Source organism: Leptinotarsa decemlineata, unplaced genomic scaffold (assembly GCF_025532065.1).
Source record: "Leptinotarsa decemlineata unplaced genomic scaffold, Ldec_3_MD MMD2_tig00026299_RagTag_RagTag, whole genome shotgun sequence".
Classification (NCBI taxonomy): domain Eukaryota; kingdom Metazoa; phylum Arthropoda; class Insecta; order Coleoptera; family Chrysomelidae; genus Leptinotarsa; species Leptinotarsa decemlineata.
This window is the reverse complement of record NW_027412676.1, coordinates 4540059-4562633: the sequence shown is the minus strand read 5'-3', so window position 1 is coordinate 4562633 and position 22575 is coordinate 4540059. Positions and strand designations below refer to the sequence as shown.

Here is a 22575-nt window from a genome sequence, read left to right as displayed (position 1 = left end):
CTAAACAAGATTTACTTCGAATATTTTAAAAATCAGCCGATCGGTTTCGACTATTTTGTTAATGACTCTACAGGTGTATTCAACTATTCTCCTGGTAACCGACACCTTTAATTCCAGGGAAAACCAGTTTCATGATAGCAATTATGAGGAAAATGAAAAAAAAAATTAAAATCGGCTGATCGGTTTCAACTATTTTGTTGCTTACCCTCCAGGGTATTTTAGTATTTTTCTGATGAGCAACGAATCAAGAATACTTTGTATTCTAGAAAATAACGGTCTCAAGATAGCAAGAACAGGGAGAATTAAGTACACTCCTGATGAGCAACAAATTTAAAACACTTTTCATTCCAAGAAAAACCAGTTTCAAGATAGCAAGATTGGGGAAAATGAAAAAAAAAATTAAAAATCGGCCGATCGGTATCAACTATTTTGTTGCTGATACTCAGGGTGTATTTGAGTATGTTCCTGATGAGCAACAAATTCAGAATACTCTGTGTTCCAGAAAAAACTGGTTTAAAGATAGCAAGAACAGAAAGAATTTAAAAAAAAATTAAAAATCGGCCGATCAAAGCCAACTATTTTGTTGCTGAATCTCGGAGTGTATTTGAGTACCCTTCCGATGAGCAAAAATTCAAAACACTTTTCATTCTAAAGAAAATCAATTTCAAGATAGTAAGAATGAAGAAAATGAAAGAAAAATCGGCCGTTCGGTTTCAACTATTTTGTTGCTGATACTCAAGGTGTATTTGAGTACCCTCCTGATGAGCAACAAATTCAAAACACTTTTCATTCCGAAGAAAATCAATTTCAAAATAGCAAGAATGAGGAAAATGAAAAAAAAAATTAAAATCGGTCGTTCGGTTTCAACTATTTTGTTGCTGATACTCAAGGTGTATTTAAGTACCCTCCTGGTTAGCAACAAATTCATAATACTCCGTATTCCAGAAAATACCGCTTTCAAGACAGTAAGAACGAGGAAAAAAAAATTAAATCGAACGATCGGTTTCAACTATTTCGTTGCTGATACTCAAGTTGTATTTGAGTATACTCCTGGTGAGCAACAAATTTGAAACACTTTTTATTCTAAGGAAAACCAGTTTCAAGGTAGCAAGAACGTGTAAAATGAAAAAAAAAATTAAATGGGCCGATCTGTTTCAACTATTTTGTTGCTGATACTCAAGGTGTATTTGAATTTACTCTTGGTGAGCAACAAATTTAGAACATCTTCAATTCCAGGAAAAACCAGTTTGAAGATAGCAAGATCAGAAAAAAATTTTAAAAATTATTTAAAAATATTTTGCTATATCCTGAGTTTAGTTCAGTAACTAGATCTTCTGTAAATATCAAAGGAAAAGTATATAATTCATTGAGTTACCTTACTACCTTTATATCACGGTAGCATTATTTGCGATTTCTAGGGATCGGCATGAGCAACAAAATCGTTGTTTCGGCAACTAATTAGCAACTAATCAGCAACTATTAAGCTACAAATTGATATATTTTTTTGCAATTTTGCGGGATTCGCCATGCTAGTCTGATATGGCTAACATATCATCAATGAGAAAATAATAATGAACAGTGTGATGAAACTTGAAGATATAATAGAATTCAAGTTATTCTCGAATTCATTGACTCTGCCGGAAACTGAAGCAAATTCGAATATAAAATCGATAGAAGTATATTTTAACCTACTTTTTACTCTCAGCTTGCCTTCGGTTTATTTTCCATGTAGATTTTCTGATCCTCTTTATGATTTTGGTCTTACTGTTGAAGTATTTTGAAGTGTTCAATTTTGATATCAAATGTGATCGCCAAGTAACCATTTATAATACTGAAAAAAATATCTAACTGTTCATGCTGATTGAAGTAGAAGGCAGAATGTGTACTAGTTTTCATCAAACGTAATCTTCTATCATTGTTTGAGTGACAAAGATTGTAAATGAAAAAGATCGATATAATGAATGTTACATCCAAAATAATGAAGATGTATGATTTTCTTGTGTTTGCTATCCTAACGAGTAGAAAGTCGAATAAAAGAGGCAAAAATTCTATGCTTATAAATAAATATTTATTTCAAATTGAGATGGGTATATTCTTGGAGGATAATAACTTTCGGGAAAGGAAGGTTTTAGCTTTCTACTTCTCCATCTTTATACAAACAAAAATGTGGAAAACTTTAAAAGAAAGGAAGAAGACATAACACATGTTTGGAGTATAAACTGGATAAGAAAAAGTATCTTTCAGTTTGTGTGTGAAGATGATCTCTATGCACTTCTCTGGAAGTTTCCCACATTTTTTCTATCAAGATGGAGAAGAAGAAAGCCGAAAATTTCCTTTCCCAAAAAAAGTCTAGTGCAATATTGAAATAAAGCAAGCGAAAATTTATATATTTCAACCTTTATAAAAGTTATTGTCTAATTTCTATAATTCCATATTCTAGAATTCATCTATTCTTCATCAATTATTTTGACTATTTAATAAATATCGTGTGATTGAGGAATGGTTACCCAATATCAATAATACCAAAAATGTTTAAAAGTCATTTTCAACAATATTTTTTTATTTTTCTTGTAAATCATTATTTCCATCAAGAATTATATTCCCAAAAACTCTTTTTTGAAAATCTTCTAGATTTTGCAACAGTTTTTTCGAAAGATGTAGATAACGAATTTGAAAAATATAATTATGCAGCTTCTAACAATAAAAAACAAAATGTAATGAATGATCGAAGAAGCTATTTCTTGTTTACAAAAAATAGAAAATTGAAATATTGTCAACTCTTTCAATAGTAATTTTTCAAAAACCTTCAAACAAAAGCTTCAAAAAGTGAAAAATTTCGGGCTTTTATTTTAAAAAATATTTAGGTTTTCATGTTAACTCACAACTAGGAAGAATCAACTAGTTAACAAAAGTAAAATTTGCTTGTCGATAGATTATTTCTCATTGATGTGTCTAGATAATACCTATTTTTTTCAATAATAATAGTTTTCTGTTCAAATATCTATTTGGTCAATGAGCGCAGAGGGTAATGAAAATGTAATACATACTGAAAATATTGATTAAAAAAAAATACAGCATGATACAGAAAGGTATAAATTTCTACAAAATGCAATGAAAAATCAATGTTTTTTGTAAGGGTAAAAAAACAAAAACCTGTCTTTTAGATTATTCAAAAAGAAATTGTAAACCTTCACATCAGTTATAAGTTATACATTCAACTTTTTTCAAGACAATTTAAAACAATTTTCGACCCCTAAAATGCATTCCCCGTACCTGATATGAACTTCAATTCATTCCATACTTGATGAGCACACTATTGTTTCTTCAACTATTAACTATCATACGGTCATTATAATTTTCCTCTTCAAAAATGATTGACATATGCTGCAACTTTATTTATTTTTATTTCGGTGAATGTACGAATTGTCCCAGTACCATTATTATATTTTCCACAAATACTTTTCGTCATAGTTTTGGGTTCCAGTTGAAAGAATAATAGTCGTTAATCAAACTCAAAATGGCAACTTCCCTCGGAATTCAATACCTAACTGTGCTTTCATTCAAATAAACCCACCATTTAGATGATATACCAAAATCAAATGAGTTCTCGTATCTATATCAACGATATACAACACAATACAATACAATATATTTATCTCCGTTGATAACCATTTGAAAAGATATTCAGGCAATCTGAAAATAATGTAACAATAACAATAAATGCATTCTCCGAAGAAGAGATTTTGCAAACTCTCAGAAAATTGAAACCAAAATTCACAGCTGGAGATGACCAAATTCCGAGCTTTCTAGTAAAAGACTGTGCATACATTTTTGCAAAGCCACTTCAATTAATTTTTAACATGGACTCAAAGACTGCGTGTTTCTTCGATAGATGGAAAGTATCTAAAATATGTCCAATACTGAAATCAGGGGCACCAAATAACATTCTGAACTATCGACCCATAACAATTCTGTCCAACTTTGCAAAGGTCTTTGAGATGTGTCTGTATAACAACTTTTTTCCTAAAGTGAGGAATAGTATAACTTTATATCAGCATGGTTTCATCAATAAACGTCCAACAATAACTAATATCAGGTGTTTCACACAAACGGTCAGCACTGCGTTAGATAAACAGCTACAGGTGAATACAATCTATACAGACTTCTCAAAGGCCTTTGATAAATTGAACCATCAAATTTTACTGAATGAACTCTTTTCGGTTGGTTTCGATAGTCAACTGTTGAATTTACTACAGTCTTATCTTCAGAATCATAGGCTATTTGTAGAACACAAAGGACACAAATCAACAGAATTCACTTCAACTAGTGGTGCTCCTGAAGGAAGTAATCTAGCTCCTCTTCTATTTTCTTTGTTTATGAATGAAATTATTTCAAATGTCTCTAGTAACATATTACTATTTGCTGATGACTTGAAGATTTTCAGACCCATTGAATCAACCGAGGACTATCTTATTTTTCAGAAGGAAGTTAATTCGATACATGAATGGTACATACTAAATAAGCTTCCACTGAATATTCAAAAGTTTAAATTTATGAAATGTACCCTCAAGCACAATAATACATAGTTTGACTATGCAATAAATGACGTCATATTAGAACAAAGCACAGAAACTAAAGATCTGGGCATCATATTCGATAAGAAACTTAACGTCACAAATTAATCAAATCACATCTTCTGCAAAAAAAATGCTTGGCCTTATCTTCAGGACGTGTAGAGACTTACAAAACCAAGAATGTTTTATTTATAACACTTTTTAATGCATATGTCCGATCTCGTCTGGAATATGGCTCCCTAATCTGGCCACCAATACACAATACAGCAACTCGAATCTTGTCAAAGAATCTTGATGAAATACATGGCTTACAAACTGTATGGAGCTCACCCATCCCAAGGAATTTATAATAGAGTGTTGCAAAACAGATTTGCCCTCTTGTCCTTAGGAAACAGAAGAACATATTATGCCTGTATCTTCATATATAAATTGATTCATAATCTGGTTGACTGCCCAGATTTGTTATCTCAACTAGATTTTCACGTACCGAGACGAAGTAGTAGAAACGAAATATTTTTCTATTGGCCTTTGCCTAGAATCAACGTGTTGATAGAATCCCCAGTTTATAATATCTGTAAAATTTATAATAGTTTCTATTCAAAATGAAAATTTTTTTTGTTCCATTTGGTCCTTCAAGTATATAATTCGTAACAAACTATTTTTATGCATGTCGAACTACAATCTAATTACAACCCATAAGTCCCAGAAAAAAGTCACAGGGGGCCAAAGCTGATGAATACCGTGGCTGGAGCATGATTACGGTGTTGTTTTTTACTCAAAAATCACTGACAAGCAATGAAAAGTGAGCAAGTGCATTATGATGATGCAAAAGCCATGAATTGTTTTTCCACAATACCGGACGTTTTCTTCGTATTGCTTCTCGCAAACGGCGCATAACTTCAATATAATACTCCTCATTGACCATACGACCATATGTTAAGAACTCCTAATGCACTACGTCATGGTAGTCGAAGAAAACAGTGAGCAAAACCTTGGCATTTGATCGAACTTGGCTTGCTTTTTTGGTCTTGGCTCTTCTATTGGGACGAGTGGTCTTGGGTTTTGATTTCATAATCATATACCCATGATTCGCCACCAGTTATGACCCTTTGAAGCAAATTTGCGACGGTTTTTTGGTCAAAATTCAGCAATATTGAAACAAACTCTGCCACAAGCTTCATGCCCAAAATTTCTGAAAAAATTGCATGACATGAGCCAACCGATTTGTCGACATCATCAGCAAATTGTCTACTAGTGATTCGGTGATTCTCCATAACACCACTCACCAACATACTGAACATGCTAAATAGCGGAAACTGTAAACATATGTTCGAGACGAGTGTAACAACATAAAAAAATTAAAAATCGGAAATCGAATTTACGTAACCTGCGAAATTTAAATATTCACCTTATTTTTTGAACAGCCAGGTTCAAATAAAATCATAATGTTATTGATTTGAAACTGCCAGAAGATGTGTCTTACTCACTTGTTTTGTACTTTTCATTTTTGTCATTCCTCACAGCTTTTTAGTTTATTCTTTCTCCTCGTTAAATTTGTGTCACTGTCAATTCACAGTAGATCGATTCTAAGTCTCATGAATGTTCTGATAGAAAATATTCAAAATTTACAATTTATGAGACAGATAGTGACATTTCTTAATATTTTTCATTTCAGAGGGGATACCGAAGAGTATATAGTAATACTCTCCACCACTTACAGCAGAGGAAGCAACCCCCTGACAGAATCAGGTCTTAAGTATTTTCCGCAACTCCTCGAACAAAGCTTACGAAATATCTCAGTGAATATGAGTTTCTATCCAAGAATATTCAAAGTTATTGCAGTAGATGAGGAACGTTCCAATATAACAATCAACTTTCATTTGACTACGCAAACTTCATCAATGTCATTGAAACACTACACTGTTTTGAGGAACTTAACTGAAAATATACTCGAAAATTTCTCTTTCGGAAATTTTCTAGTTGCGGACCAATGTCTTGGAGTTCAGACTATTCAAAATGATGGCGTAGTTGTAACGTGGCCTACGACGCAGATAAATCACGTTTCCCCACGACCTCGAGAGGGTTGGTGCCTTGACAATCAAGGTGCAATCATCAACAGATTATGTGAAGGTATTCGAATACCAAGTATTCTCTTTTGTTTACATTTAGGAGACTGAACAACTGAAAGTTACAAACGAAGACAAGTAATTTCTTATAAGTAAAGTATAAAAAAATCAAAGAAATTATCATTATATACGAAAATCTGTATGCTTGAGAAAATTATTGATGGAAATGATATACAATGAATATCATTTTAACACCTCGGCACGTGTTTCGGTCACCAAGTGATTATCTTCAAGAGGAAGATCTCACTTTAACACTTCGACACGTGTTTCGATCACCAAATCATCATCTTCAAAAGAAAAATATCATGTTAACACATCGACACGTGTTTCGATCACCAAGTGATCATCTTCAAAAGGTAGATCTTCCTCTTCCACCAAACCGTTATTTTAACACCTCGACAGGTGTGTAGATCAAAAAGTGATTATCTTCAAGAGGAAGATTTTCCTCTTCTACCAAACCGTTATTTTAACACCTCGACACGTGTTTCGATCACCAAGTGATCATCTTCTTCAAGAGGAAGATCTTCCTGAAGAGGTGTTGGGAAAAAACTCCAGTTATACTCATTACTATACTAAAGGTTGCAAAAAGTGCATCATATAAGTGAATTGAAATACATTATCAGTCTATGACTGAATTTTACAAAAATATTACCTAGCGCTCGTTACACGTCGATGCATGCTTATGAGTGTCGTATACTTATATCATCGCATAAGAACATCAAAGAACAAACCTGAATTAAGTGGTAGAACAAACCTGTAGTGTTCTACACTGTAGTTTTGAACTTCGCCTCTTGTATGTTATACTCTATTTCACCCAATTAAAAACCATTATTATTATTATTATTTTTTCACCGTAGTGTTCGCTGGTCAGGCCCTATCCCCCGAAGCCTCGATATATTCAGGAGGGCGCGCCAGCATTATCAACCAATGACCATTCCCCACACCGTGGGGTAAGTGATCATTGGGTTCGAAAATCATGTGCCCTGAGCAAGCGCAGTGAGCCAAGAATGACAGCCTCCTGCATCTGTACGGCTAAGATTTCTGCCTTAGTGCGGCACGCCGATATGATTTTAAGATTCGAGAGTAGAGAGGACATCATTCCACCAAGGACTCCAATAATCAGAACAACCATCTTGACAGAGTGATCTGGATAGAGTCTGCGGAGTTCGAACAGAAAATCTCGATATTTTATCCGTTTTTCCTCCTCTTTTCTGACGATATTCGTCTCGCCGGGAGCTGAAAACTCCACGACAAATATCGTTTTGGTCTGGTGGTCGGGAAGGACTACATCAGGCTACATTAGCTTGTATGAGCCTGAGGGTGGGGAACGAATAGTTCCAATAAATTCGGCACTTCTCGTTTCCCGCAACGGATTCGGTATCCCCCGGAGCGTAGAGCAACACCGGTGTCTCGTCAATACCGTAAGAGTGCCGTAGATGGTAATATAGCACTCTTAGGGCTGTGTTATGTCGATGGATATAGGTCGGGACCGCATATGCTGGACATGCTGATAGCAAGTGCATTAGGGTCTCGGGCGCCTCGCGGCAGGCCCTGCACTTTGTGTCAGGAACCTCTATACCCATCACGCGACTTCGGTAGACTGAGATGTTGAAGACACCATCTTGGCAAGCCATGATGAACCCCTCAGTTTCCGACTTCAGAGCACTCGACCTGAGAAAAGCGAAGGTCAGGTGCTTTGATAAGCCAAGGTCTCCAATGTTATTGAAGAAGACCCCATGCATTGGCTTATCCTTGTGTCTCCGCAGAAGTAAGGTGATCTCTACGGTTTTATCTGAGCTTTTTGCTGAACGGGTTCCAACTCGGTGACAGAGTAGTGGTCACCTCGTTCAGAGTCGAAAACTATACCGAGTTCATCAGCTGCTCGGGCAGCTGCCCTAAAGAGAAATGCTAAGATTTCTGCCTTAGTGCGGCAAGCCGGTATGATTATAAGATTCGAGAGTAGAGAGGACATCATGATTTTTCTCCAACGTATTCTAATTATAATCCTGGATGATTCTTCATCAAGGAGAGTGCCCAGTAAACGTACAGAGCATTGAGTCATGAACTTGCTTGTCCCGAAGTTACTGTTTTGAAACGAGCCTTTTCAGTTATTGACATAGATGATTACAGAAGTTATTTCTCAACAGTAACAGATAGGGATATCCCGGATATGTTATTATGATTTTTTTCCATAAAATATGGCAAAAAACACCTCCACAAATTATAGTCGTCAGTCAAATTAAACTCTGTATTTGAATCTAGAATGAATACCCTGGAAACAACTTTTTTATTATCCTTGAAAACTAAAGAATAACATTGAATTTTCAGGTAACTTTGTGGATGGAGCACAATGGACCGTGTTAAACGAAAGTTGTAATATTATCAGCCCAACAAACATGAGTCTCAACTTAACTAACATTATCAATGCCAACGATCCTGAAAAGTACATTGATGAAATTATAGAACTTGCTCAAAATTATGAGAAATTTGAGCCACGTGACATTTACCTCTTCAGTGAGTTTTTGAGACAATTTTCAAATAAATCGCCACTTGTTTTCAACTCAATTTTGGAAATCATAAATAATATTGGAATGGCACCAGTGGATATTCTGAAAAAATCCCAGATGACATATCAAGCAACTGACAGAATATTGGACATTGTTGGGAGATTGAAAGACACTTCTAATTCCACCACTTCAATTTTGAATCCGAAAGTCGCTGTCATATCCACCAGTTTCGATTATCAGGTGTATCATACCCTCGAAGTATCACTGAAGTTTGTTTCTTTTTCAATTGCGTTCTCAGATTCTATTTTAATGTGGAATTCCAGTGATATCTTCCAACTGATAATAAATGAAACTGTACTGAAACATGTTGATGTGACTCAAAGATTCAAAATCATTGTTACTTTACATAATGACACGAGTTTTTTCAACGGATTCTTTGACGAGAAGAGTTCCAGTGCTATTGTTAGTGTTCACATACCAGAAATACAAGAGGAAGTTGAAGCTACGTTGGTTTACCCAATGGCCTTTTTTGATGAGCCACCTTATTGTTCAAACTGGGTGTATGAAATTGATAAAACTTTTGGTTACTGGAATAAAGTCAGCACAGTACAAACAGAAAATAACAGATTGGTTTGCAAATTTTCAAATTTGAAGAATTTTGGTCTAGTCATTCCTACTAATATTACAAATGAGCTGAAATATCTCATGGAGTCATCTATTTCAAGCCGGGAAAAATCTAACCGGCTTTCAACTCTAATCAAAAGCTACTCCAAGTTTTTTCAGGTACAAGACGTTGTTCATGTTGCTAAAATATTGTCGGGATTCAGCCCAGTACAGAAAGAAGACGAGCTAAATGTAATTGCTGATATCTTTGACGGTCTCATCGATATTGACAAAGGAATTTTAGAGGAAGTACAAGTGCAATTTGGGTCTACTAACACTATCTTAGCAAGTTTTGATTATCTTCTTAGTGAATATGAAAATTCAATGGGAATTTCAAGAAAAAACTTCTACATTTCAATACTTTCCTCCAATCACTACTATAGAAATGAATTCATTATAAAAGATTGCGAAAATTATTGCACTATTGATCCCATACCTGAAGCCAATGGATCACCAAACGACGCCGAAATTATCGTCTCTGTATCAAGTCCAATAGAAAACCGAAAGTCAGATCCTAATTCGAAAGCAGTGATGACAGTATTTTCCAAAAATACATTCTTCGTGTCTGAAAGGGGAATGCCTCGGAAAAATCTTTCAAAAATAGTCGGTATACTATTTCCCAAAATGTATAATGCTGACAGTATGAATATCACATACTCGTACAGGTTTGATAACAGAACTTACAATCACACTTGTGAAATCTGGCAGGAATTTCAATGGATTCATAACTCATCAACATCACCCAAGTTTCATGATGGATTTCATAGCTGTTATCACAGGGGAATGGGTAAGTTTTCATTATTATAATTATTTCAAAATGGAAGGGATATCTTTTTGGGAGAGATTAGTTTTTTAAGGGGGGAAAGAGATGTTTTGGCTTTCTACAGCTCGAGAATCGTATTTATTCAACCATCAGAATGATATCCGATTGCATACATATAAAAACAAGATTGACCTTCACATAGACTGGAGATTTTGTTACACAAAATTTATAAAAATGACATTTGAAAACACTAATATTCATAGGACGCTTCTATGTGAACTTTGACGCAGTGAACGTTAAAATTGTAAACCTAATCGTCATCTCAGGCAAATCTCACAAATACGAGTATTTTCATATTAGTAATTCGGAAATTGTTATTCATTCTGATATATGTTGATAAGTGATAAAAAAATGGAGGCGAATTAGTTTCAGTCATTCATTTTGGCAAACGAATTATTCAGCAAGAATATATTTCGAATGAACAATTTTTTTTTCAATGAATGGAATTCATATAGCTGGGCTCGAATCAAAGAGTTGTATGAATGATTCATAAGAACTGTCGTTTCATATAGTTGAAATATGTTTGAAATATTGAATGAATCGTCTTTGAGAGGTTATCCAGAGAGGTGCCGATGAAGACAAATGTTTTTTTATCAGAAATTTCTGGAATTTCACTCAAAGATCGAAAGATTTCCTTATAGGTAAAATTCTGCACCCTCAAGCATTAAATTTTGAATGCAGACATATATTTTAAACCTCTAATATTTTCAGTGAGGTTTTCCCAGGTCGCCCCCCGTTTCGGCTCTCGCGGACATTGATCTGGAGTCGATTAGTAATTAAAAAATACACATTATTGTTTAAGAAAAATTAAATGGTATTGATCTCAAACTATGAATGAGTTCATCTCTCTTAATTCAAATCTCATATAAAGTTTTTGAAAAGGGTTGCATATTCCAGAAACCAATAACAATAAAAGTTCCAACGAGGACTTGGTTCCGAAGATACTATAAACAATAAGCAACTGAATTATGAAACAATGTACTTCCGACAAAAATCCTGAAAGGAATCAATTTTTTAATGCAAATTTTTCAATGCATATGCTGAAGATAATACGTCACTGATTTTGACGTAGTTACGTCATTGGTGATTTTCCAATTGGAATATAGGTATTGTGATATTTCTCTCTGTAACTTCAATGCTATGGCTTGTCGGATAATTTTTGTGTATGGCTCTGCAGCTTCCTGAAAGAACGTTCCCTGCAAGATGGATATCTCTCGAATACTTTCACCATCAACGCTGGTGTTCCACAGGAAGCCATATTGTCTCCACCCCTTCTCTCATTGTAATCAACGACTTATTGGAAAAAAACCAATCGGACATCGGCTGCGGATACACATCTTGACCTGCAGCAGGAAGTTGGATATCTAAATGAGGATCTAGAAGTAATTTTGAATTGGGATGGAAAGAATCAGATTCAATACAATGCCACAAAAACCCAGGCATCGGTTTCCTCCAAAAATATAATTGTTTCCAAACCGGATATGATAATGTTAGGTTGATGGTTAAAATGGACAGCAATATGTCTTGGCACAATCATGTCGCTGGAATTGCGAAGGCTGCTTGTCAAAAGCTTGGAACACTATTCCGAACCAGAAAACTGTACACACCTCAGAAACTTCTGATGCTTTATAAAGCTCAGATCAGACCTTCTTTGGACTATTGTTCTCATGTATGGAGCCTCGCCCCAGGCATACCCTGAAGCTGCTGGATTCCATCCAGAAAAGAGCCATCCGCCTGATTGGAGATGCAAACATCACTTGCAACCGTGATAGTCTGGAACATTGAAAAAAGGTTGAAGATTTGTCTCTCTTCTATAGATACTTTCACGGGAAGTGTTCAAGTGATTTGGCTAATTTGATTCCATCAAGGGCGATACGTATCAAAAATAAGCGAGGAAGTGTGGCTGCTCATCGTTTTGAGATTCAACTCAGTACACCTCGAATTTCACTGTTTAAGAACTCTTCCATTAGGAGAACAGCGTTTATGTGGAATAAACTTCCTGGGAACGTTTTTCCAAATGGATTCAATATCCAGCAATTCAAATCCAATGTGAATCACTCATTTCACAAAGGCACCGCTCTGAAAGCGCCTTGAGGGTATACAATTTTCAATTGAAGGTGATTCATTAGCAACGTCGCACTTGAAGTGACCAACGGATAATCCTCTTACCAACTCTGCAGAGGCGTACCAAAATAATATTTTTACTTATTTAAACACATAGGTAATTACGTAAAAATTGTTATTGTAGGTGGCGCTACCTGGTGTCAATGATAAAACTGATTAGATTTTCTCATTATGCCTAATACAGTTATTCAAAATAAAATTCACAAAATAATTATTATGTTCCTTTTATATAGAAAGAGAACTACAAAGCAAAGAAATAATTACCTATGTTATGCTTATGAACTTTCAGAATCCATTGACTCGTCCGAAGAGGAATCTCCAGTCATACTTGAATCTCTTATTATTTGGTCGAAAACAGTGTCTACCATCCCGTCCAATCTCCACAATTTCTTTTCTTCCTTGATCACATGTGCTACAGCATTAGCCCAATCTTCTTTCCGTATCCGTTCCATTGCGAGCGCAGAAATTTTATATGTCACGTTTTCACGAGCTACGTAACCCTTGATTTGAGTCCAGATTAATTAACTCGCAATGGTAAGGAGGAAGTCTCAAAATGGTGATGCCTTCAGCACGAACTATTGTATCCACCACATGCTGTCGATATCTGTCACAATGCTGTTTAATGACACTCAAAAGCTCGGCCTCAACCATGTCCTCGGAAAACCAACTCTGCATGTCTGCTTTTCTGGTGGTCATAGTTGGCAGTTGTTCTACTAATCGGCTGTGATAAGAAGCGTTATCCATTACTTCAAACCAACCTTCAAAGCGTTGGGCGTCCATGTCTTCGTGATAATCCCTCGGTTTTTTTAAATTAGTGCACTATCGTCTAAAAAGCCACTCTCGCTACCTATGAGGGCGACAATTAGTCGTTGCCCTTTACCCGTTGGTCAGCGTAACCCTGTTGATAAACCGTCCACAAATGCTTGACGATAACTAGTATTTTGCCAGATCTTAGATACTGTATGACTAGCATTCACCTACGTTTCGTCCAGATAATAAATATTTTTGTGAGCAGAACGCATTTCTCTAATAGAGCGAAGATATCTCCGTCGCCATGAGACTATATCTTCTCTTTCTATTAAGACAGATTTACGGGATCGTTTGGCATATATACATTTTAAATCTTCTTTTATTATTTTCCTTAACTTCTCTTTGCTCATTCTTGGAATGAGATCATTATCCATTACCTTTGTCCTAATGGATTCGAGGGTTGGCGCTTTATTCTCATAAAAGAAAGAATGAATGGTATAGCGTACACAATTTTTCTGGTACTCGTCCAATTCAATTTTTTTTTCTACCACGACAATGGAGCTTGCACAATCCCAGTCACCTTTTTTTCCCGTACAATGCGTTCAATTGTCGACAGGGATATTTCCGTTAAAAATTAACACTGAGCTACAGCTTCCTCTGTAGGCAGTATATTTTTTAAATTTTCGTTCACTCCACAGACAATCTGTTTTTCTTCTGACGACATAAACTTCCACTTTCTTTGTACATTACTTGGACCTGCTACGGCATCCATCTTAATGCTATGAAAATAATAAATTTCAATCAAACTATTCAGCTATTTGTTAGTTGTTTACTTACCTCAAAATCTATTTTAAAGTTATATTTTGAATAACACTTTATTGTGAGATTTTCACTAGAACAGATTAACAAATCCGCAACAAGTGTTTCGCTGCACAGTAGCTTTTTCAAGCGTGTTCACTAACAAACTGAATTCTATATACTTTTTGAAATATTACTATCTACCTAGAAACTAATAATATTCTAGGAACTAATTAAAGACAGTAATATCTGAGTTTAAGTGACATTTATACCTGAGTTTAATGACTAGGTCAACTAATTATCTCACAATAAAGTGTGAATGTGATGTAAATCTATGATAATGTATTTTGAAAAACAAGTATCGGCCAACTCTATCTTATATTCTAAAGTTAATAAATGTAACAATCTATTTAATAAATATAATAAAATATATTTAATAAATACAAAAGAAAGTCACCTTCACAAGAAACAGAACACACTACGCCTATGCAGATAAGGACGTTTGATTATGAAGAAACCGAATGACTAGTTATGGCATTTTAAGTACGCAAATATAATAGACCTGCGAAGTGTTGATCAGTTTACTGATGTTGCAAAGTATGCAACGAACTGATTCACCTATTCGCTCGTACATCCTATCGATATGCAGAAGTTATCTTGTTACGGGGTCAAATTTTATGGAATCATCTTACTTTTCAATTATTTACAATGGCGATGTATAGACAATAAAAATTACCCCGGTTAGAATTTAGTTCTAACATTTTACATTGTTGCCGTTAGCTCTCAGTTCAATTTGTACATGAGTTACCTTTAATTGAAAATTGTTATACTATAGTGCTTGTGTTTTGTTCTTTCAAAAAACGGTAACGACGATTCATGTCGACGCGTGTTTGTGACAGCTCCATTAAAATTGTTGAAAATCTAGTGTTAACAGTGAAAATCTAAAGTTATTTTTACCCGATAAGTTTTTCGGACGTGACAAGAATACTTCTGAAAAATTTTCAAGACTGGAGAGTTTCCCAATGAATTTTGAACTTGATATATTGAACTAAAACGATTATGTAATTGGAAAGTCTCCGTTCCCTCTCCTTGGAGCAAGTAGATATTATCTTGAAGACTGTTGTATATAAAAACTGTTGAGGATTTGGACAATTTATCAGCAGAAGTAAAAAACTTGAGAGAAGAAAATAAAATGCTCAAAGAAAAAAAGACACTCTAGACAATCGAAACAAAACTAGTAGGTTTTTTAAGAGGCTGAGGAATATCACAGTGAATAGGAGAATATATTTTGAATATATTGAAAACCGGTCATTCTTTCAAAAGTAGTCGAAAGAGTTTTCAGATTAGGAAAAATCAATACTGCTTACCGGTCAGGAGTTATGGAATTTACCAATGTCAAATATAGAGAGTTAATAATGGAAAAAGCGGGTAATTTAAAAAATTCAAGTTTTGCTGTATCACCATTCTACACTAGAAGAGGGATGCAAAAACGAGCTGAATTCAAAAAATTCTTGAAGAAAGCGAAGGAAACTGGTACTGAAGTACAAATCAAACCTAATTAACTATATATAGATGGAATAGGATACGCAATGGGTGAATGTGAACTTTATTTTGAATACGATAATCATGCAGAAGAGGCGTCGAAATCTAAGAATATTTCCAACAATCAAGATAATACAAAACAATCTGAGCATAGTTCATCCCGTCATTTAAGAAGTCAGAAAAGTAAATATCTAGATCATGCAGAGGACAACTTCACCATATTGTACCAGAATATGCAATCAAAAATAAAACAGATTTAATTAGCGCCTTCTTTGAGGATTATGACTGTAATCTAAGAAATATAAGTGTTTTGTGCATTAGGTACTGAAAGCTGGGCAAAAGAAAATGAAGTGTCTAGTTTGAATGTGAATAGTTTTAAGTTACTTTCAAATTACTGTAGAAAAAGGAATAGCTATTTGTACCTACAGATCTCTAAGTGGTAAAGTGTTGTTTTTTCTCAACTGTTTTTGTGAGCTGCTTTTCGATTTAATTTAAATTTATGAAAGCTACAATATATTATTATGTGGAGATTTTAACATTCATCTAGAACAGGAAAATACTCAAAAAGACAATCTCATTACCATATTGAACATTTTTGACATGTATCTTACTGAAAATACACACACTAGAGTTACCTGAGACAGTAAGTTCATCACTTCTAAAGATATTGATTCAAAGTATATCTCAAGCATTAAAAATGAATATTTTGGATTCGGAGACCATGATGGAAAAATAATCCTTCAACCTAATCAATGTCAACAGTCAGTTTACGAAACAAAAAGAATAATAAAAGTATCAACAAATACTAACGGCTCTTTTGAAAAATTCCACTTAATTTTCAATGATTGTTTCGAAAAATCATTTCCTCTGAGGAAATTCAAATTGCAAAATAATAACATCAAGACAGCATGGCTCACTACAGCGATAAGAGCGATGTCTCCTCTACATCGAGAGGTCCCAATTTTTTTTATGGACAAAACACTAGCACTACAGGAAAATCCCCAGAGCGGTGCCTGTGCGAAAATAGCGATTCACATTGGATTTGAATCGCTGAAGATTAAATCCATTTGGAAAAACGTTCTCAGGAAGTTTATTCCACATAAACGCAGATGAAGTTCGAGGTGTACTAAGTTGAGCCTTAAAACAATGAGCAGCCACATCCCGTCGCGTATTTCTGATATGTACCGCTCTTGGTGGAATCGAATGTGCCAAGTCACTTGAACACCTCCCGTGAAAGTATCTATAGAAGAGATACAAATCTCCAACCTTTCTTCGGTGTTCCAGGCTATGAAGGTTGCATGTGGTGCAGGTGGATGGCCCTTTTCTGGATGGAATCCAGCAGCTTCAGGGTATGCTTAGAGTTGGAGCTCCATACATGAGAACAATACTCCAAAGAAGGTCTGATCTGAGCTTTATAAAGCATCAAACGTTGCTGAGGTGTGTACAGTTTTCAGGTTTCTTGGTTCCAATTCTTTGGAATTCAAGCGACATGATTGTGTCAAGACATATTGGTGTCCATTATAACTCCTAACAAACTTATCGAAACAGAAAGCGGAATTGTCTGATCTGACATTATTATATCGGGTTCGGAGCATTTATCTTCTTGGAGAAAACCGATGCCGGGATTTTGTAGCATTAAATTGAACCTGGTTACTTTCACTCCAATTCGAAATCACTTCTAGATCTTCATTAAGATATACAACATCATGCTGCCGGTGAAGATTTGCCTCCGTAGGCGATATCCTGGAATCCAAATGGAATGATAAGACAAGTGTGCTGTCGTCAGCAAAGCAATACATTGGATTCTTGCTTTTTTCTAATAAGTCGTTGATATACAATAAAAAGAGGGTAGGAGACCATATTGTTCCCTGAGAAACACCAACGTTGATGGTAAAAGTATTCGAGAAGTATTCAGGAAGCTGGAGAGCCATACATAAAAATGATCCGACAAGCCATAGCATCAACTTTGGCCAGCAATTCCTCATGCCACACACGGTCAAAGGCCTTAGAAATATCAAGCGCAATAGCTCTTGATTCTCCATGTTTCTCGATTTCGTTATTCCAAATATGGGTGACATACGATAAAAAATCTTTGTTTCCGAAAGCCATATTGCTGATCGCTCAAGATATTGCAGCCTTCCGAATATTTGAGGATATGGTGGTTTACGACTTTCTCCATGATTTTTTATAACACGTATAGCAAAGCGACTGGTCTATAGTTATTTGGAAGATTTTTCTTGGCCTTTTTGGGAATAGGCTGCTCGCGAGTACACTTACAACAACAAGGAAAAACCCCTTTCTTGTAAGACAGATTGAAAAGTCTGCAAAATACTGATGCGAGTTCATTTGTGCACTTTCAAGTACGATGACGGGCACTTCATCAGGGCCAGACGCCTTGTTGATATTAAGCTGTTTCAAAATTCGCCTGACTAGACGATGTCGAAAAGTAATTTCCGGCATTGTGGATTCTAGTGTGGGAATACTGGATGGTGCCTTTTCCAGAAATTTTTTTGTGAAATATTTTGAAATATATCTTAGTTTATTGCAGAACATTGACAAAAATCATTAAGAAATCCAAAGAAATCCACTTTTCTCGTCTGATGAATGAACCTGATAACAAAATAAAAACAACATAGAACATTATCAATAATAACCTGAAACCAAAAACTGAATGAATATTCCAGATCCAATATCACTGAAGATGAATGAACATTTAATCATTTAATTGAACAACCCTATGAGGTTGTCAATCATGTTGATCATTATTTTCTCAAAGTTGTATGTGAAATGATCAAAAATCGCCAATGCACTTATACTCCATCACACCATTGGAACAATATACGCATCCCCCTCCCCCATAAAGGTTCATTTTTTCTGAGACCTGTTTGTGAATCAGACGTGAAAGTCATAGTTTAGAAATTGAAAAATATAATTCAAACATTGTGTAGAAACACTTAAAACTGATCTGATCCATCTAATTAATTTGTCTTTAGAAAACGGCACTTTTCCTGATAGCAATCATCAAACCGTTATTCAAAATAGGGAGTAAGAATGAAATTACCAATTACAGACCTATACCTCTTTTTTGCCAGTGTTATCAAAAATTCTTGAATTCATAATCAAAGATCAGCTAATAAAATATTCAGATCTAAACAACTTAATAAGATAGAAAACAATATGGTTTTAGATCAGAGGACATCATTTAATGAAATGAAGTTTAAACGCTCCGAAAAAGTAATAGTCCAGTCATTATAGTAAGTTCACCTCGGAATTCGAGATACCCAGCTGTAAGTCTGTAAATACTTGTATATTGACACCCTAAAAGTTGTCTCAAAACCTACATATGTTAGGTGTAAGCATCTATTAAATTTCAAGCTCAAAGGTCACAAAAATGGTTTTTTTGCGCTTTTTTTGGAAATATCTCATTTCCTATGGGTTTTTTGCTATTTGTATTTATTATCAATATTGTAGAATACAAAATTCTCTACAAATTTTGTTTGAAAAAATTTTTTATACGGTGAACCGTTTTCGAGATAGCACGCGGTCACAGCATCACTTCAGGTCAACCGGTGCCTCCGGTCGAAAACGCGCCATATATAGTTGATGAACTATCGATAAATCAATGATTATAAATATTTGTCAATTTTTATTAACTACTATATTATATTTTATCATTGTTTTCCTAACTTGTCCACTTTTTATTCAGTATTGATTTATTTAACAACACTTACCTGCCCATGTAATTGCAGAATTGTTAATGAAAAATAGGAATTATATTTGAATTTCCACCTAATTAATATTTATAACTTCTCACATGATGAAAAAAAAACAAATAAATTATGAATTAATCTTTTTATTAAAAAATATCATTGAATACATTTATTTTTATTGAAAGTAAAGAAATGGAATAAAGGGTACAAAAACTACAATTTATAATTTTAATCATCTTCTTCCTCTTCATCGTCGTCTTCTGGCTGCTGGTAAATTTCAAACTGGTCTTCATTATCGTCTTCAACGACATTTGTCTCAAGTTCTTCGTTAATGTCGCTCTGATATGGTAGAGCTTTGAGACAAGCTTGCCCATTACATTGGCCACAAGCTAAAGAGCATTGCAAGCCCGCTTTCCTGCATCCGCATCGCGAACCACAACCACTCCTTCAGTTGCAGAAAATTGTATTTAGCAAATCTTCTGGAGCAGGTGGTAAAATTGTCACGATAGGCTCCAGAAATTCGTTTCGCATTGCCCAACCCCATTCCTGGGCTTCCAAATCATATCCTAACCAAGTTTGAACTTGATAATATACACGGTTGAAATGTTGATGAGCAGCTGCACTTGTTGGTGGAATATTTGAAAGCTGCACAGGTTTATTGAGTTTTGTAGACTTGACGTAATGCATTTAACGAAGATGATCGAGACTTTTCACAGATTTTGGAGCATTATAGACTGCCAATAAGGTTTGAGTTCCACTCTCTAATAATCTCTGGGCCGAACAATTTTCTTCCTCAAATACTGCAGCTAGTTCATCCAAATTTGTCAGTTTCTCAAAAACTTTTAAAAATGATTTTTTTTCCTTTTTAAAAAGCGCAGAAGTTGTGTCACAGCCACTCAATGCGTGCAGAAATAAAATACAAAATACAAATACAACAATTATTTTGGAACTGTAATGCCTTCGTAAATTATTCATGTATTTATCAAAAATAATAGAAAAAGTATCTTCTCTGCTCCATACAACATGATGAAGAAGAAATCCGCCATCAATAATGAACGTCACATTATTTTCATTGAGAACAAAATCAATTGGGCTCATGTTGTCATACAATGACGATTTTGTTATTTTTCTCATGCCATCATTATCAAATAGAGCTGTTGGATACGGACTGTATTCATATTCAAGATTACTTTCTAATTGTTTGCAGACAGTAATTCTTTGGGAGAGTAATAATGGATCCACTGCAACTTTACAATCATTTATTTTTACACATTTGTTAACACTGGAAAGCGGCATTATAATCCAGTCATTTAAGCTTAAATTAGGTAAGAATCACGGAATTCGAGATACCGAGCTGTTAGTCTGTAAATACTTGTATATTGACATCCTAAAAGTTGTCTCAAAACCTACATATGGTAGGGTGTAAGCAACTATAAAATTTCAAGGTCAAAGGTCACAAAAATCGTTTTTTTTGCGCTTTTTTTGGAAAAATCTCATTTCCTATGGGTTTTTTGCTATTTGTATTTATTATCAATATTGTAGAATACAAAATTCTCTACAAATTTTGTTAAAAAAAAATTTATACGGTGAACCGTTTTCAAGATAGAGGGCGGAGAGCGCGCGGTCACAGCATCACTTCAGGTCAACCGGTGCCTCCGGTCGAAAACGCGCCATATATAGTTGATGAACTATCGATAAATCAATGATTATAAATATTTGTCAATTTTTATTAACTATTATATTATATTTTATCATTTTCTTCATGCATTAAATCTATATCTATTCAATAATACTGATAACCGTTTACTAAAATTAAAAAATAATTAAGAGAAAAACTTAAATCATAATATAATGTTAATTGAAAAATTACAAGCTGCAAATATTACTACTAAACAAGCCAGAAATGATGCGGATGTTCTTATTGTTGAAACTGCAATTGAAGAATCAAAGTCTAAAAAAACTGCAGTTATAATAGGACAAGATATTGATTTACTTGTTATTTTAATCGGGCGTACACTGTCTTACGAACAAGAAATTTTCTTTAAAAAAGTTGGGAAAGGTAATGTAAAAAGGGAGATATACTCGACTAAAAGTTTTGATAATTATCCTCATTCTAAAAAACATATTTTATTTTTGCACGCATTAAGTGGCTGTGACACAACTTCTGCGCTTTTTAACAAAGGGAAAAAAATCATTTTTAAATGTTTTTGAGAAACTGACTGCATTTGAGGAAGAAAATTGTTCGGCCCAGAGATTATTAGAGAGTGGAACTCAAACCTTATTGGCAGTCTATAATGTTCCAAAATCTGTGAAAAGTCTCGATCATTTTCGTTATATGCATTACGTCAAGTCTACAAAACTTAATAAACCTGTGCAGCTTTCAAATATTCCACCAACAAGTGCAGCTGCTCATCAACATTTCAACCGTGTATATTATCAAGTTCAAACTTGGTTAGGACATAATTTGGAACCCCAGGTATGGGGTTGGGCAATGCGAAACAATTTTCTGGAGCCTATCATGACAATTTTACCACTTGCTCCAGAAAATTTGCTAAATACAATTTTCTGCAACTGCAAGCATGGTTGTGGTTCGCGATGCCGATGCAGGAAAGCGGGTTTGCAATGCTCTTTAGCTTGTGGCCAATGTAATGGGCAAGCTTGTCTCAATGCTCTACCATATCAGAGGGACATTAACGAAGATGGAACCTTTGACCCCGAAATCAAGGAAGAACTTGAGACAAATATCGTTGAAGACGATAATGAAGACCAGTTTGAAATTTACCAGCAGCCAGAAGACGACGATGAAGAGGAAGAAGATGATTAAAATTATAAATTGTAGTTTTTGTACCCTTTATTCCATTTCTTTACTTTCAATGAAAATAAATGTATTCAATGACATTTTTTAATAAAAAGATTAATTCATAATTTATTTTTTTTTCATAATGTAAGAAGTTATAA

The 22575-nt window shown here is 34.7% G+C and overlaps 1 protein-coding gene across 1 annotated transcript in view; it reads left to right on the top strand.

Annotated features, from left to right (window-relative positions):
• LOC111504690 (uncharacterized) overlaps window positions 1-22575 on the top strand; it is a 62487-nt gene that overhangs the window by 19392 nt on the left and 20520 nt on the right. Inside the window, 2 exon segments of the mRNA XM_074180616.1 lie at window positions 6250-6704; window positions 9029-10657. Coding sequence (XP_074036717.1) covers window positions 6250-6704; window positions 9029-10657 — 2084 coding nt within the window.